The sequence below is a fragment of the Bos indicus genome, chromosome 2, assembly GCF_029378745.1.
Source record: "Bos indicus isolate NIAB-ARS_2022 breed Sahiwal x Tharparkar chromosome 2, NIAB-ARS_B.indTharparkar_mat_pri_1.0, whole genome shotgun sequence".
NCBI lineage: Eukaryota > Metazoa > Chordata > Mammalia > Artiodactyla > Bovidae > Bos > Bos indicus.
In genome coordinates this window covers 34,661,889-34,679,733 of record NC_091761.1, presented here as the reverse complement: position 1 = coordinate 34,679,733, position 17,845 = coordinate 34,661,889, and the positions used below count along the sequence as shown (strand labels likewise).

Sequence of the window (17,845 nt, the reverse complement as noted above, 5' to 3'; positions counted from 1 at the left end):
GGAAACAGTGGCTGACTTTATTTTTCGGGGCTCCAAAATCACTGCAGAGGGTGATTGCAGCCATGAAATTAAAAGACGCTTACTCCTTGGAAGGAAAATTATGACCAGCCTAGACAGAATATTAAAAAGCAGAGACATTACTTTATCAACAAAGGTCCATCTAGTCAGACCTATGGTTTTTCCAGTGGTCATGTATGGATATGAGAGTTGGACTATAAAGAAAGCTGAGTGTGGAAGAATTGATGCTTTTGAACTGTGCTGTTGGAGAAGATTCTTTTTTTTTTTTGTACTTTCAGATGTTTGACTTACTTTCTTTTTTTTTTTTTTAATTTTATTTTATTTTTAAACTTTACATAATTGTATTAGTTTTGCCAAATATCAAAATGAATCCACCACAGTTATACATGTGTTCCCCATCCCAAACCCTCCTCCCTCCTCCCTCCCCATACCATCCCTCTGGGTCGTCCCAGTGCACTAGCCCCAAACATCCAGTATTGTGCATCGAACCTGGACTGGCATCTCGTTTCATACATTATATTTTATATGTTTCAATGCCATTCTCCCAAATCTTCCCACCCTCTCCCTCTCCCACAGAGTCCATAAGACTGTTCTATACATCAGTGTCTCTTTTGCTGTCTCGTACACAGGGTTATTGTTACCAGCTTTCTAAATTCCATATATATGTGTTATTATACTGTATTGGTGTTTTTCCTTCTGGCTTACTTCACTCTGTATAATAGGCTCCGGTTTCATCCACCTCATTAGAACTGATTCAAATGTTTTCTTTTTAATGGCTGAGTAATACTCCATTGTGTATATGTACCATAGCTTTCTTATCCATTCATCTGCTGATGGACATCTAGGTTGCTTCCATGTCCTGGCTATTACAAACAGTGCTGCGATGAACAGTGGGGTACATGTGTCTCTTTCCCTTCTGGTTTCCTCAGTGTGTATGCCCAGCAGTGGGATTGCTGGATCATAAGGCAGTTCTATTTCCAGTTTTTTAAGGAATCTCCACACTGTTCTCCATAGTGGCTGTACTAGTTTGCATTCCCACCAACAGTGTAAGAGGGTTCCCTTTTCTCCACACCCTCTCCAGCATTTAGTATTTGTAGACTTTTGGATCGCAGCCATTCTGACTGGTGTGAAATGGTACCTCATTGTGGTTTTGATTTGCATTTCTCTGATAATGAATGATGTTGAGCATCTTTTCATGTGTTTGTTAGCCCTCTGTATGTCTTCTTTGGAGAAATGTCTATTTAGTTCTTTGGCCCATTTTTTGATTGGGTCATTTATTTTTCTGGAGTTGAGCTGTAGGAGTTGCTTGTATATTTTTGAGATTAGTTGTTTGTCAGTTGCTTCATTTGCTATTATTTTCTCCCATTCTGAAGGCTGTCTTTTCACCTTGCTAATAGTTTCCTTCAATGTGCAGAAGCTTTTAATTTTAATTAGGTCCCATTTGTTTATTTTTGCTTTTATTTCCAATATTCTGGGAGGTGGGTCATAGAGGATCCTGCTGTGATGTATGTCAGAGAGTGTTTTGCCTATGTTCTCCTCTAGGAGTTTTATAGTTTCTGGTCTTACGTTGAGATCTTTAATCCATTTTGAGTTTATTTTTGTGTATGGTGTTAGAAAGTGTTCTAGTTTCATTCTTTTACAAGTGGTTGACCAGATTTCCCAGCACCACTTGTTAAAGAGATTGTCTTTAATCCATTGTATATTCTTGCCTCCTTTGTCAAAGATAAAGTGTCCATATGTGCGTGGATTTATCTCTGGGCTTTCTATTTTGTTCCATTGATCTATATTTCTGTCTTTGTGCCAGTACCATACTGTCTTGATGACTGTGGCTTTGTAGTAGAGCCTGAAGTCAGGTAGGTTGATTCCTCCAGTTCCATTCTTCTTTCTCAAGATCGCTTTGGCTATTGGAGGTTTTTTGTATTTCCATACAAATTGTGAAATTATTTGTTCTAGCTCTGTGAAGAATACCGTTGGTAGCTTGAAAGGGATTGCATTGAATCTATAGATTGCTTTGGGTAGTATACTCATTTTCACTATATTGATTCTTCCAATCCATGAACATGGTATATTTTTCCATCTATTAGTGTCCTCTTTGATTTCTTTCACCAGTGTTTTATAGTTTTCTATATATAGGTCTTTAGTTTCTTTAGGTAGATATATTCCTAAGTATTTTATTCTTTCCGTTGCAATGGTGAATGGAATTGTTTCCTTAATTTCTCTTTCTGTTTTCTCATTATTAGTGTATAGGAATGCAAGGGATTTCTGTGTGTTGACTTTATATCCTGCAACTTTACTATATTCATTGATTAGTTCTAATAATTTTCTAGTGGAGTCTTTAGGGTTTTCTGTGTAGAGGATCATGTCATCTGCAAACAGTGAGAGTTTTACTTCTTCTTTTCCAATTTGGATTCCTTTTATTTCTTTTTTGGCTCTAATTGCTGTAGCCAGAACTTCCAAAACTATGTTGAATAGTAATGGTGAAAGTGGGCACCCTTGTCTTGTTCCTGACTTTAGAGGAAATGCTTTCAATTTTTCACCATTGAGGATAATGTTTGCTGTGGGTTTGTCATATATAGCTTTTATTATGTTGAGGTATGTTCCTTCTATTCCTGCTTTCTGGAGAGTTTTTATCATAAATGGATGTTGAATTTTGTCAAAGGCTTTCTCTGCATCTATTGAGATAATCATATGGTTTTTATTTTTCAGTTTGTTAATGTGGTGTATAACATTGATTGATTTGCAGATATTGAAGAATCCTTGCATCCCTGGGATAAAGCCCACTTGGTCATGGTGTATGATCTTTTTAATGTGTTGTTGGATCCTGATTGATAGAATTTTGTTAAGGATTTTTGCATCTATGTTCATCACTGATATTGGCCTGTAGTTTTCTTTTTTTGTGGGATCTTTGTCAGGTTTTGGTATTAGGGTGATGGTGGCCTCATAGAATGAGTTTGGAAGTTTACCTTCCTCTGCAATTTTCTGGAAGAGTTTGAGCAGGATAGATGTTAGCTCTTCTCTAAATTTTTGGTAGAATTCAGCTGTGAAGCCGTCTGGACCGGGGCTTTTGTTTGCTGGAAGATTTTTGATTACAGTTTCAATTTCCGTGCTTGTGATGGGTCTGTTAAGATTTTCTATTTCTTCCTGGTCGAGTTTTGGAAAGTTGTACTTTTCTAAGAATTTGTCCATTTCTTCCACGTTGTCCATTTTATTGGCATATAATTGTTGATAGTAGTCTCTTATGATCCTTTGTATTTCTGTGTTTTCTGTTGTGATCTCTCCGTTTTCGTTTCTAATTTTATTGATTTGATTTTTCTCCCTTTGTTTCTTGATGAGTCTGGCTAATGGTTTGTCAATTCTATTTATCCTTTCAAAGAACCAGCTTTTGGTTTTGTTGATTTTTGCTATGGAGAAGATTCTTGAGAGTCCCTTGGACTGCAAAGAGATCCAACCAGTCCATCCTAAGGTAGACCAGTCCTGGGTGTTCATTGGAAGGGCTGATGTTGAAGCTGAAACTCCAGTCCTTTGGCCACCTGATGCAAAGAGTTGACTCATCGGAAAAGACCCTTATGCTGGGAAAGATTGAGGGCGGGAGGAGAAGAGAACGACAGAGGATGAGATGGTTGGATGGCATCACTGACTCGATGGACATGGGTTTGGGTGGACTTCGGAAGTTGGTGATGGACAGGGAGGCCTGGTGTGCTGCGGTTCATGGGGTCGCAAAGAGTCAGACATGACTGAGTGACTGAACTGAACTGATATAGGAAAAGAATCTAAAAAGACTGCATATATGTATAACTGATTCACTTTGCTGTATGCCCAAAACTAATACAGCATTGTAAACCAACTATACTCCAATAAATTTTTTTAAAAAGTGTAGGCAGGATAAAGGGTAATCCTTAATCAAATTCTAGAAATGTGTACCATCTGGAAACTGTTACTACTTCTAGGCCTAAAGGAGCAAGGAAGTAGTTAATGCAAACCAGTGAGATCTATAGCTGTATAAGTCACATGACAAGAGCTTTGTTCTTTGATAATGGATCACAGTCATTGCCAAACTATGGTCCAACAGGGACTATGTTTCTCTGGTCCCAGTCTATAGTGCTCTGTCATTATAGGAAGCTAAAAGTCAAGGGATCCTAGTAATGCAGTCTGTAAAGAAACAGAGCATGGTGAATAAGAGTGGAAAGTGGATCTGTAAGGATTAGTGGAGAATATATAGGACACCATAATATCCTAATATCTGATATTTTTTTAAAAGGTAGAAAAAGTGATTACTTTAAAAAAAATATGGTAAACAGTTATAAGGAAGAAAAAGTTCCGAATTGAAAATGAACTGCTCTAGGTGAGTGATCACACCATCATGATCATCTGGGTCATGAATATCTTTTTTGTACAGTTCCTCTGTGTATTCTTGCCACTTCTTAATATCTTCGGCTTCTGTTAGGTCCATACCATTTCTGTCCTTTATTGTGCCCATCTTGGCATGAAATGTTCCCTTGATATCTCTAATTTTCTTGAAGAGATCTCTAGTATTTCCCATTCTATTGTTTCCCTCTATTTCTTTCCATTGATCACTGAGGAAGGCTTTCTTATCTCTCCTTGCTAGTCTCTGGAACTGTGCATTCAAATGGGTATATCTTTCCTTTTCTCCTTTGCCTTTCACTTCTCTCTTTTCACAGCTATTTGTAAGGCCTCACCAGACAACCATTTTGGTTTTTGCATTTCTTTTTCTTGGGGATGGTCTTAATCTCTGCCTCCTGTACAATGTTATGAACCTCTGTCCATAGTTCTTCAGGCACTTTGTCCATCAGATCTAATATGTTGAATCTCTTTGTCACTTCCACTGTATAATCATAAGGGATTTGATTTAGGTCACACCTGGATGGTCTAGTGGTTTTCCCTACTTTCTTCAGTTTAAGTCTGAATTTGGTAATAAGGAGTTCATGATCTGATCCACATCCTGGAATGTGAAGTCAAGTGGGCCTTAGAAAGCATCACTACGAACAAAGCTAGTGGAGGTGATGGAATTCCAGTTGAGCTATTTCAAATTCAAAAAGATGATGCTATGAAAGTGCTGCCCTCAATATACCAGTAAATTTGGAAAACTCAGCAGTGGCCACAGGACTGGAAAATGTCAGTTTTCATTCCAATCCCAAAGAAAGGCAATGCAAAAGAATGCTCAAACTACTGCACAATGCACTCTATCACACACTAGCACAGTAATGCTCAGAATTTTCCAAGCCAGGCTTCAACAGTACATGAACTGTGAACTTCCAGATGTTCAAGATGGATTTAGAAAAGGCAGAGGAACCAGAGATCAAATTGCCAACATCCGTTGAAACATCAAAAAAGCAAGAGAGTTCCAGAAAAACATCTACTGCTGTTTTATTGACTATGCCAAAGCCTTTCACTGTGTGGATCACAATTAACTATGGAAAATTCTTCAAGAGATGGGAATACCAGACCACCTGACTTGCCTCCTGAGAAATCTGGATGCAGGTCAGGAAGCAACAGTTAGAACTGGGCATGGAACAACAGACTGTTTCCAAATAGGGAAAGGAGTACAGCAAGGCTGTATATTGTCACTCTGTTTATTTAACTTATATGCAGAGTACATCATGAGAAACGCTGGGCTGAAGGAAGCACAAGCTAGAATCAAGATTGCCAGGAGAAATATCAAGAACCCCAGGTATGCAGATGATGCCACCCTTATGGCAGAAAGCTAACAAGAACTAAAGAGCCTCTTGATGAAAGTGAAAGTGGAGAGTGAATATGTTGGCTTAAAACTCAACATTCAGAAAACTAAGATCATGGCATCTGGTCGCATCACTTCATGGCAAATAGATGGGGAAACAATGAAAACAGTGAGAGACTATTTTGGGGGGGTTCCAAAATCACTGCAGATGGTGACTGCAGCCATGAAATTAAAAGACACTTGCTCCTTGGAAGAAAAGTTATGACCTACCTAGTTAGCATATTAAAAAGCAGAGACATTACTTTGCCAAAAAAGTAATAATCAAAGCTATTACTGTCTAGTCAAGCTATGGTTTTTCCAGTAGTCATGTATGAAAGTGAGAGTTGGACTATAAAGAGAGCTGACTGCTGAAGAATTGATGCTTTTGAACTTTGCTGTTGGAGAAGACTAGAGAGTCTCTTGGATTGCAAGGAGATCCAACCAGTCTACCCTAAAGGAAATCAGTCCTGAATATTCATTGGAAGGACTGATGCTGAAGCTGAAATTCCAATATTTTGGCCACCTAATAGGAAGAACTGACTCATTTGAAAAGATCCTGATGCTGGGAAAGATTGAAGGCAGAAGGAGAAGGGGATGACAGGGGATGAAAAAAAAAAAAAAAAAAAAAAGAAAATGAACTGCTTCCTCCTCTATTAATCCATTTCAAATGAGATGAGAATTATCAAAAGGACATGAAAAAGTTTCAATTTTCCTGCCCAGAGGATTGCTGTTAGATTTTAGCTTGTAAAACCAGAAAAGTTTATTCCACTGATGACTGTGCACAAGAGCCATGGTAAATCAGAAAAAGGTGTTTTTTGCATACTCTTAAAGCTGATGATATTTATAAACAATTCTAGAAGAAATTTCTGTGTGAATGAGTTAGTCTGTCCCAGGGTCATAGTCTATACCAATGCTTTTCAAATTTCAGGTCACAAGCCATTTTTCAGTCCTTACATAAATGTAATGGGTAGTGACTAGGACTTCTGAATGAAGTAGTATACCCTTGAACAGAAAATATCAGAGTGCATCGTTTGTAGGAAGAATCAATGCTAATTTGTGAAACTTTTGATTACTTGTATATGAATGTGTGACTGTGTTGGGATATGTATTTTTCAGTATGGGCCATGTTCCCCCACCCAATTAAAACTCTGTTTTCTGGGCTCAACCATCTTAAAAGTGTTTACCCAACAGTATAGAAAAGGTGAACTGTATTGAAAGGCAACACATAATATATTTATGTGTTGTCTCTCTAACGTAGTGCTAAAATTTGCTCCTTGATGAGTAAATATTAATACATATGGAAATTAGGGCACACACACACACACACACACACACACACACACACATATATATATATATCTGATTTTCACCAATTCTAAAGATAATGACAGTTCAAGATGAAGTAAAAATTTTACTTATTGCTCTATTTGGGATTAGCACATAGACTGGACCCAGGGCCATATGTTGCTCTGCATTTCCCTATATCACACCTCATGTTTACCTGCTCCTGGTCATATGGGGGAAGGGGACTACTCTGCTAAAAGTCTTGAATAATATCAAAGCAATCTTTTGAGCTCTAGCCAAAGTTGAGGAATTTCAGTATATGTATTAGCATTAATCTATATCTTCGGAATTTTTAGCTGCAAATATGGAACAACTAGGGAGTATAAACCAATACAATATTGTAAAGTAATTAGCCTGTAATTAAAATAAATAAATTTAAATTAAAAAAATAAAGAAGATAATGTGAAACTACAAAATGAGTCACTTACATTGAGCTATATTCATATTCTAGCTTCTAGTTCTTTCTCTTTTAAAGAAAAATTAAAATTAGGTCACTTCTGTTTGTAACGTGCATAGTATTTAATCAATCAGCTATTTCCTATTTAGATTCTACTTCTACTTCTGATGCAGAATTTTATTTTATCTCAGTATCTTAACATTAGCTATTCAAGAGAATTAAATTTTGTATACAGAGAGTATACATGCTTTATATAAATAAGGGGAAAAAACATTTTGTATAAGTTGAGAATTGCTTCAGATCTTTGAAATCAAAATCAAATATTTATGTACGGGGAAAAACATCTTCATATATTCTATATAAAGCTTTCCATTTGGCAGTTGTTTTCAGAGACTGCCATTTTGAGTTATAGTGGAACAGTGCTCTTTCTGACCTTTGAACAAGGATGCATGACTTAGCTTTTGGCATTCTTCCTAACAATACCCCAGAGGGCAGAGTTGTATTCCAATGTGACATATATTTGAAAATGTCTTGCACAGAGGATAAATTTCATTTGTAAATGTATCAAGAGCAGATTCAAAATAGGCTGAAGCTTGCATTTATTTGGTTCAGGAAAATGATATGTCTCGACTTTGGCTATTGCTGTTATTGCTTAAACCAACAGATTTTCTTAAACCTTGCCAAACAGAAGAGCAATGGGTTCTGAAATCTATCTTCATTTTAATTTTTTCTCTCATTATATTGTAAGTTTCTTTAATTCTAATTTCAAAGACTTTACCCTGCCTTGTGTCAGCACAAGTTGTCAGAAAGACAACAGGGTATAAAGCATGTCCTTCTGCTACATATTTTGCTGCGTTTGAAGCATATGAGAGCTGATCTTTTTAGATTGAAATATGTCTATAATTTGGGTTTCCCTGGTGGTTCAGATGGTAAAGAATCTGTGTGCAATGCAGGAGACCTGGGTTCAGTCCCTGGGTCAGGAAGATCCCCTGGAGAAGAGAATGGCAACCCACCAGTATTCTTGCCTGGAGAATCCTATGGACAGAGGAGCCTGGTGGGCTATAGTCCAAGGGGTCGCAGAGTCAGACATGACTGAGTGACTAACACTTTCACTTTTCCCATGTTTATAATCCTACAGCTGAAAGTACTGATTTGCTGAACATGGAGGACAAATCTTTATTAAGATTATGATCAGGAGTTAAAAGACTTTCAAAGAAGAAACAAAAATATTTTACTTTTCTAATAGTTATAAACTGGAATAAGCTTAGACATAGATCTTGAAACATTCATTCAAATTTATTCTACCTTTCATTTCTCCTTTTGTGCCCAGTGTTCACTTTTAAGGCAGTTTTTACATAGATGTTCACCATCAGATACAAGTTGTAAATAATTTGTATTTCTCTTCATTCAGTATTTTGTCCATTCCTACATGGTCAAACTGCAATATACTCACACCTCCCCCATTATTTTACTGAATACCTAATCACTGAGTCTACTGTTTTGAGTATGTGTATAGTGTTCAAAATACAGAGCCTATGTCCAGTTCTTCTAAATAGGTAAAAAAATTTAGAGAAACTGAATGAAGGTTTAATGCATATGATTGTAATTTACAGTTCAGTTTGAATAAAATGCCTTATACTGAAGCAAAGTCACTAGAGTTGTACTTCATTTAGTAATTGCTGCTAATTGCTTTCAAGAGGTTAGTTCTCCTCAACCATGTTTATAACTGCAATGGAATTATTTGTCCCTACCATAGCACTAGTGGCGTTAATATTAATGATTTTCACATTGCTTTTGTACAGTTCAAAGTGTCATCTTGTTAGCAAGAATTCTTTATCAGAGATAAAAATGGATGTTACTAAATTGACAGGATAACTCTTTGTTTTCTGTTTTTCATCTCACTAACAAATGATGCCAACTAGAATGTTTGACTGCCCTCAGTTTCATGGAAAATCAAGTGACATTCCTTCTCTGAAAGTGTGGTCAAATTAATCTTAGTCTTTTCTTTTGTAAACTAACACTTGATAATCAAACAGAATAGTCATGTGCAAGTAGGTTTATGTTACTAAATTAGACCTCTAAATTATCAGGTCACATTAAAATTTATTTTCTGAAATTAAGAGACTATATAGTACTATCATTTAGTCTTCTTTCTCTCTCTTCCAGAGAAATGATGAAGAAGCAGTTGTGGATAGAGGTGGAACTCGTTCTATTCTCAAAACACACTTTGAGAAAGAAGATTTAGAAGGTAAGACTTTTGGGGGGAAGGGGATACCTATTGGTATTTCAAAGAGATGTGAAGTTTTAGTAATGTGGAGAACTGCAAAAGTTGGAATCAGAGTAGTGGTGGTGGTGGGACCTGGATATGACTGTTTTGGTGTAGTCTGGAGAGCCAGGAGGCAGTCCTGCAAACAATGAGAGCCTTAATTCATTCAACAGACCTTTACTGAACCTCTCCTGTATTCCTATACTGTATTGTGTGCCAGTCTTTCAGTAACCCTTGCTTCAAGGAGTTAAAATTAATTGGGAAATGAAAAGAAAAAAATTTATGACAGACTAGCATCTTGGGTGGGGGCTATGTGACAGAGGAGGACAGGAGAGGCATCTCACTCAGTCTGTGTTGTCAGAGTAGACTGTCACTGGGAGTTAAGGACAATTGGTGTTCTAGTTTTATTGCGATATCTGTGAGAGAGGGCTCAAGGCATCATTTGTGTGACTAGATAATTCAGCAGGGAGATTCTGAACTAGAATATCCTGGGTTTAAATATCAGCTCTGTCCCTTATATGGTACAGAACCTTTAGCTAGTTAATTAGTTAGCTTCTGTGTGGCTCCTCTAGTGGCTCAGATGGTAAAGCATCTACCTGCAATGCAGGAAACCCGAGTTCAATCCCTGAATCAGGAAGAGCCCCTGGAGAAGGAAAGGGCAACCCACTCCAGGACCTAGCCTGGAAAATTTAATGGAGGGAGGAGCCTGGCAAAGAGTCGGAAATGACTGAGAGACTTCACTTTCACTTTCTCAGTTTTTTTCTCTGTTGTTAAAATAAAGATAACAATGGAATGTGTTTCCTAAAGTTCTTGTGAGAAATAAGGGGAAAATACTTAGAATAGTACCCAGTGCAGGAGTTACATAAGTGTTGGCAATTTTTCATTTCAGTTCAGTCGCTCAGTCATGTCTGACTGTTTGAGACCCCAGGGACTGCAGCACTCCAGGCTTCCCTGTCCATCACCAACTCCCAGAGCTTACTCAAACTCATATCCATTGAGTTGGTGATGCCATCCAGCCATCTCATCCTCTGTCGTCCCCTTCTCCTCCTGCCTTCAATCTTTCCCAGCATCAGGGTCTTTTCCATTGAGTCAGTTCTTTGCATCAGGTGGCCAAAGTATCGGAGTTTCAGATTCAACATCAGTCCTTCCAGTGAATATTCAGGGTTGATTTCCTTTAGTATGGACTGGTTGTATCTCCTTGCCATCTAAGGGACTCTCAAGAGTCTTTTCCAACACCACAGTTCAAAAGCATCAATTCTTCGGCGCTCAGCTTTCTTTATAGTCCAACTCTCACATCCATACATGACTACTGGAAAAACTATAGCCTTGACTAGACCGACCTTTGTTGGCAAAGTAATGTCTCTGCTTTTTAATATTCTGTCTAGGTTGGTCATAGATTTTCTTCCAAGGAGCAAACGTCTTTTAATTTCATGGTTGCAGTCACCATCTGCAGTGATTTTGGAGCCCCCCAAAATAGTCTGTCATTGTTTCTACTGTTTCCCACCTATTTGCCATGAAGTGATGGGACCAGATGCCATGATCTTAGTTTTCTGAATGTTGAGTTTTAAGCCAACTTTTCCACTCTCCTCTTTCACTTTCATCAAGAGGCTCTTTAGTTCTTCTTCACTTTCTACCATAAGGGTGGTGTCATCTGCATATCTGAACTTATTGATATTTCTCCCAGCAGTCTTGATTCTAGCTTGTGCTTCATCCAGCCCAATGTTTCTCATGATGTACTCTGCATATAAGTTAAATAAGCAGGGTGACAATATACAGCCTTGATGTACTCCTTTCCTGATTTGGAACCAGTCTGTTGTTCCATGTCTAGTTCTAACTGTTGCTTCCTGACCTGCATACAGATTTCTCAAGAGGCAGGTCAGGTGGTCCTGTATTCCCATCTCTTTCAGAATTCTCCACAGTTTATTGCGGTCCACACAGTCAAAGGCTTTGGCATAGTCAATAAAACAGAAATAGATGTTTTTCTGGAACTCTTTCGCTTTTTCGATGATCCAGCGGATGTTGGCAATTTGATCTCTGGTTCCTCTGCCTTTTCTAAATCCAGCTTGAATATCTGGAAGTTCATGGTTCACGTACTTTGAAGCCTCGCTTGGAGAATTTTGAGCATTACTTTGCTAGCGTGTGAGATGAGTGCAATTGTGTGGTTGTTTAAGCATTCTTTGGCAATTATTATTATACCACAATTAATGTGTGCACACCATTAGTTGATATTTTTTATATTAAGAAAATTTAATGAGAAAATTAGGGAAGAAAATAGGTTACTATGGTGCAATTTCTACAGACTTTCAAATGCAGACTTTCAAATCTTGGAATTAATAGCACTCAAAATTCCTTGGCCTTCCGTTTATCAAGCAGCTGGGTGTTTAGCAAACAGAGGGCTAGACGGAAAATCAAGAGACCTGTATTTTAGCTTTGACCTTGTAGTAAAGTGTATAGTTTTAGGCTGAGCCAATGAAGGGGGTGAAACAGACAATGATTATTACTAGTGGGATACAAGGTATATAGTATTTTTCATTTCTTTGTTGAAAAGTGATACCCAAATTATCTGAAGTAAAATGAATTGGAGATAGCTCCTAATAATCTACTGCAGTCTAAAGTGTTTATTCCCCTTAAGAATTGTAATGTAGCCACTTAAATTACAATTAAATTAATTATTCTTGTGTCTTACCTTTAGCTACAACAATTAAGTAAGAGGAGAGGTAATATACTATCTAGAGACAACTTTCAAACTATACCTACTCTATGCCTGACACTTCGCTTGATTCACAGAAAACCCCCGAGGTCTAGAAAATTTATACTTACTGGGTGGGCTCAGTAATTTGCGTGCTATCCATGTTTATTATATAAACTAAAATAAGCAGAAACTTGAAAAATCTAACCCAGTAATGAGTAATATAAAGGTAATTTTTCTTTAGATTTGAAATGCTATTGCTTTTTTCTCAGCAGTGTATTTACTGTCCTACTTAAGTTGTACCATGACTTAAACTATGCTTATGTTCACTAACTCACACAAGAAAACCTAACAAAACAAGAATTTAGTGTACGAATATACTCTATTCCAGGGAAAAATCATCTTGGGTTTAAAGATTATGATTGATAATCCACACACAGATAAATGCAAGTTAACAGTTAGTAATTTATAAATGGGGCTTCCTTGGTAGCCCTGACAGTAAAGTGTCTGCCTGCAATGTGGGAGACCTGGGTTCGATCCCTGGGTCGGGAAGGATCCCCTGGAGAAGGAAATTTATAAATAGCTAATGTAAAATGGTAAATGGTCCCTTTGAATGGAAAATACATAATGCTAAAATAAGGTCATTTTATAAGGTCATTTTAATTATTGTGTTAACATATATTACATACATTTCCTTTTACTGGAAATGATTAGGAAATGCACATAACAGTGCTCAATGCTTTAAAAGAGATTTCTGATTGAAAAAACACAATTGGATAAATCATATTTGTTTCATTTGCTGATGTCTATAGTGGGAATTTTAATCCCAGAAGTGAATAATTGTGACCGAGTCACTGGTGATTGAAAATAACATCACAGAATGCAAGCATAATATTATATTATAGAATTTTAAAAAATGAGGAAAACCTTATTTATGTTGGTTTTATAAGTATTTGTTTTGCTCCCAGATCATAGTGAGTAGATAAATATTCCAGCATTTGAGGATGCTGTAGAGGATTCTGTTGTGATGCATGCAAAGAATAAACAAATCTGTTAGTGATTCCCAAGTTGATTACCCTGCATCAGAAAGTAGTGCAGGGGCAATGAAGTAGCCATCATGGTTCAGAAAAAATCAACTGGTCGCATTATATATTATAACATGGGCAAGGTGAGAGCCCCAGACAGAAAGGTGGCATTTCTGAGGGTAATGGAGGTAGTGTGGTAGTTTCTCCTTTTGTGTAGTTAAAGGAAAAGACAGGAGCACCACTTTTGAAGAGCTTCTTTAGTAACATGGATAAAATATACCAATAGATACTTATTTGATATGAAATAGAAGTTCTTTGTGGTAAAAAAGCATAACATAAAATTTATCATCATAACCAATTCTAAGTGTACAGTTCAGTGTTGTTAAACCTAGTCACAATGTTGTATAAGCCATCTCCAGAACTTTTTCATCCTCAAAACTGAAATTCTGTAAAGCAACGACTCCCCGTTTCCTTCTCCCCTGGCAACCACCATTCTACCTTCTGTTTCCATGAATTTGGCTACCCTGTACACATCATGTAAGTGAAATCATGCAGTATTTGTCTTTTTTGACTGATTTATTTCACTTAGCATAATGTCTTGAAGGTTTATCCATGTTGTAGCATGTGTTAGACTTACTTTCCTTATGAAGACTGAGTAATATCCATTGTACGTATATACTACATTCTATTTATCCATTCATCTATTAATGGACATAATTGCTTTCATCTCTTTGCTGTTGTGAGTAGTGCTGTTATAAGCATGAATATGCAGATATTTCTTTGGGACCCTGCTTTCAATTCTTTTGAGTATATACCCCTACATGGACTTGCTGGATCCTAGGGTCAATCCTAAAGGAATATCCATTGGAAAAATATCCTTTGGAATATCCTGAATATCCATTGGAAAAACTCTGATACTTTGGCTACCTGATGCAAAGAGCTGACTTATTGGAAAAGATCTTGATGCTGTGAAAGATTGAAGGCAAAAGGAGAAGTGGGTGGCAGAGAATGAGATGGTTAGATAGTATCACGAACTCAATGGACATGAATCTGAGCGAACTCTGGAGATAGTGGAGGACAGAGAAGCCTGGTGTACTGTGGTCCGTGGGGTTGCAAAGAGTCATATACAATTTAGAGACTGAACAATAACAACAAGGGTTGTTGTTTTTAATTTGTAGAGGAATTGTCATATTGTTTTTCATAGTTTATGCACCATTTTACATTCCCACCAAACTGTACAAGGGTTCCATTTTTTTTAACCTCCTCACTAATACTTGCAGTTTTCCAAGTTTTCTTGATAGTAGCCATCCTAATGGATGTGAGGTGATTTCTCATTGTGGTTTTCATTTGCATTTTCCTAATAATTAGTGGTATGAAACATCTTCTCACATGCTTGTTGGACATTTGTGTGTCATCTTTGGAGAAGTGTCTATTCAAGTCTTTCGTGCATTATTTGTATTTTTAATGTTGTTGTTGATACATGATTTGTAAATATTTTCTCCTGTCCAGTAGATTGCCCCTTAGCTCTGTTGACTGTGTCCTTTGGTACACATAAAATTTTAATGTTTTGATGTAGTCCAATTTGTCTAGTTTTGCTTTTGTTGCCTATGTTTTTGGTGTTATTTTCAGGAAATACTTGCCAAGTCCAATGTCATAAAGCTTTTTCCTATGTTTACTTCTAATTTATAGTTTTGGGTCTTACCTTTAGGTCTTTGATTCATTTTGAGTTAGTTTCTGTATATGGCATAGAATGCTTGCCCTTTTATCCTTCATATTCCTTTGTTGCCTAACCTTATACTTGTTACAGCTTGCATCCCTCCTCACAGGTTAAACTTTACCCAAAATCATTGATATATATAAATAAATTCTTTAGTGAGTGAGATACAATTTGTTTTCTGTGTTTTTAGCACATATTTCTAAAATAATACCCGCTATTTTCTACATCTTGAAAACATATAGGAGGCAGTAAAACCTTAAGAATATTATTAGAAACTTTGTGTTCAAAACCTTTTAGTTGTTCCATACTAAATTGGGGGCTTCCCAGGTGGCTCAGTGGTAAAGAATCCACCTGTAATGCAGGAGACCTGGGTTTGATCCCTGGGTTGGGAATATCCCCTGGAGGAGGGCATGGAAACCCACTCCAGTATTCTTGCCTGGAAAATCCCCATGGATAGAGGAGCCTGGTGGGCCACAGTCCACAGGGTTGCAAAGAGTCGTACACGACTGAGCAACTAAGCACACAAATTGGGAACTTCCCAGGTGGCTCAGTGGTAAAGAATCCACCTGCAATGCTGGAGGTGCAGATTAGATCCTGGGTTGGGAAGAGCCCCTGGAGAGGGAAGTGGCAACCCACTTCAGTATTCTTGCCTGAACAGAAATCCCATGGACAGAGAAGCCTGGCGGGCTACAGTCTGTGGAGCTGCAAAGAGTCAGACCTGACTTCATGACTAAACAACAATACCAAATTGGTGCCTTCTCATCTTCTCCACAAAGAATAGAATTTTCATCCTACCCATCCATTAGTGTTTGCTTGATCCCTCCTGGCAGAATAATTATCTTCCTCCTTCAGATAACTCTTTCTGAATGTACATCATTTCATATATTATTATTACGTATATATTTCTTATCATTCTTATTTGATTACAAGCTTGTCCAGAAACAAATCTTTGTTTTACCTGTTATTTGCATTATATCATGGTATCTATCCAGCACTTTTTCTTATACTCAATAGATACTAAAAAATGTGTTGCATTGAATCTCATTTATATGTAATTCAATAATATGTCACTAAACATGTAAGAAGTCAAGTTTATGTAATATAATTAGATGCATAGTCAACACTCATCAAATATTTAATTACCTTTCAAACATTTAACATGTAAATACAGGAGGTTCTGATTATGCACTGTACCAAGATAAATAAAACTAGTTACATCTTAATTAGATATTCAGGAATTCATAAATTTTAAACTTTAATGGAAAAGTTAAGCTAATATTTAAATCTTGGCCTACAAATTAAATTAAAAAGACATTTTGTTTATTTTATGTAGCTTTTAGCAGAGAGCAAAATACTTTTAAGTCATGGATTTAATAAATTATTCCTATACCTTGATATTCTTTTGCTCACTTTATTTTAGACAAAAAATTAGGCTTACTAGTTTACTTCTTTTAGTACCATTCAAAATATTGTGGACCCAAAGTCCAGAGAAAATATAAGTAAAATATGTAGTGCAAAGCTGTCATGCAACATAATTTTATCAATGATAATACCTTCCCACTTCCTTCATTTCACCTAATGCATTCCTGTGCTCTTAAGATAACTAAAATGCTTTTCTGACCATAATTATTGTAATGTCAGAAGTATTTTTCACTAAAAAACAGAAGATAATTGCTGATCCTATGATTTTAATATTTTTCAACGAAAGTAAAAAATAATTTAAAAAAATAGAGAAAAATCAAAAAATTAGGCTTATATATTTTTCTTTCTGATTTTTTTAATCTCTAAAAATTGTCATCGGAAGGCAAAAATGAATTCTGGTAAGAGAAACAAAAGTTGCCTTCAGAGAGATTGAGATGGGCTTAAAAGGATGAATGAGAGTTCTGAGGACAAAGAAGGAAGGATTTATCATATGCTGGGAATGGCAAATATGGTGTGGCTAACACACTGGAATTGTGTACATGCAGGTTAAGGAGTGACTGGAAATGAAGTTTAAATATTTGCATAAGGTAAGTCAAATAATGAAGAATGAATTAATTTTTTAAAGTTACTCAGTGTGGTAAGTGCTATTATCATCTCAATTTTATGGATAAAGAAACCAAAGCCCAAAGGACTGGGCTGCCCAGGCCCTGACTAGCAAGTGTAATAGCAGGGATTCAGACACTCAAGGATCTGGGCTTTTAAAACCTATATAAACATAATGTGGAGACTTGTTTTTTAGGTGACTGAATGGGGCAACATGTGTATTAACTGGAAGACTGGGGCATATTTACTCAGTCATAACTATTTTTAAAAAGTTGAGATTATCCAATGAAGCAATAAAGAATTTTATAGTACCTGCATTTCAATAGCTTTCCAAATAATTTTGCAAAAATTTGAAAAATTTAAAACTAGTAAATTCCCATTAGACCGATTCATTTACACAAAAGGAAGAGCTCTATCCCTTTGGAGACAATTTTTAATATAACCTCATGTTCTCTTATTTTAAATTCTTGTCTCTGCTGTACCACAGAATGAATAATCTTATTGTTTAGTTTTCAAATGTCTTTTATTTGAAAAAGAAAGAATCATTTTTCCTGCTATTTTTGGTTGCTAGCTTTTGTGCAATTTAATATTGTGATACAGGTTCTATGTCACTTGATGGAGAAATTCTAA

General features: G+C 36.6%; 1 protein-coding gene across 8 annotated transcripts in view; it reads left to right on the top strand.

Annotated features, from left to right (window-relative positions):
• The window catches only part of SLC4A10 (solute carrier family 4 member 10), a 343,442-nt gene that overhangs the window by 118,461 nt on the left and 207,136 nt on the right, over positions 1 to 17,845 (top strand). For all 8 annotated transcript variants that reach the window (XM_070804212.1, XM_070804218.1, XM_070804214.1 and 5 more), the window contains one exon: positions 9,660 to 9,741. In XM_070804212.1, coding sequence (XP_070660313.1) covers positions 9,660 to 9,741 — 82 coding nt within the window. The remainder of the gene's footprint in view (positions 1 to 9,659; positions 9,742 to 17,845) is intronic.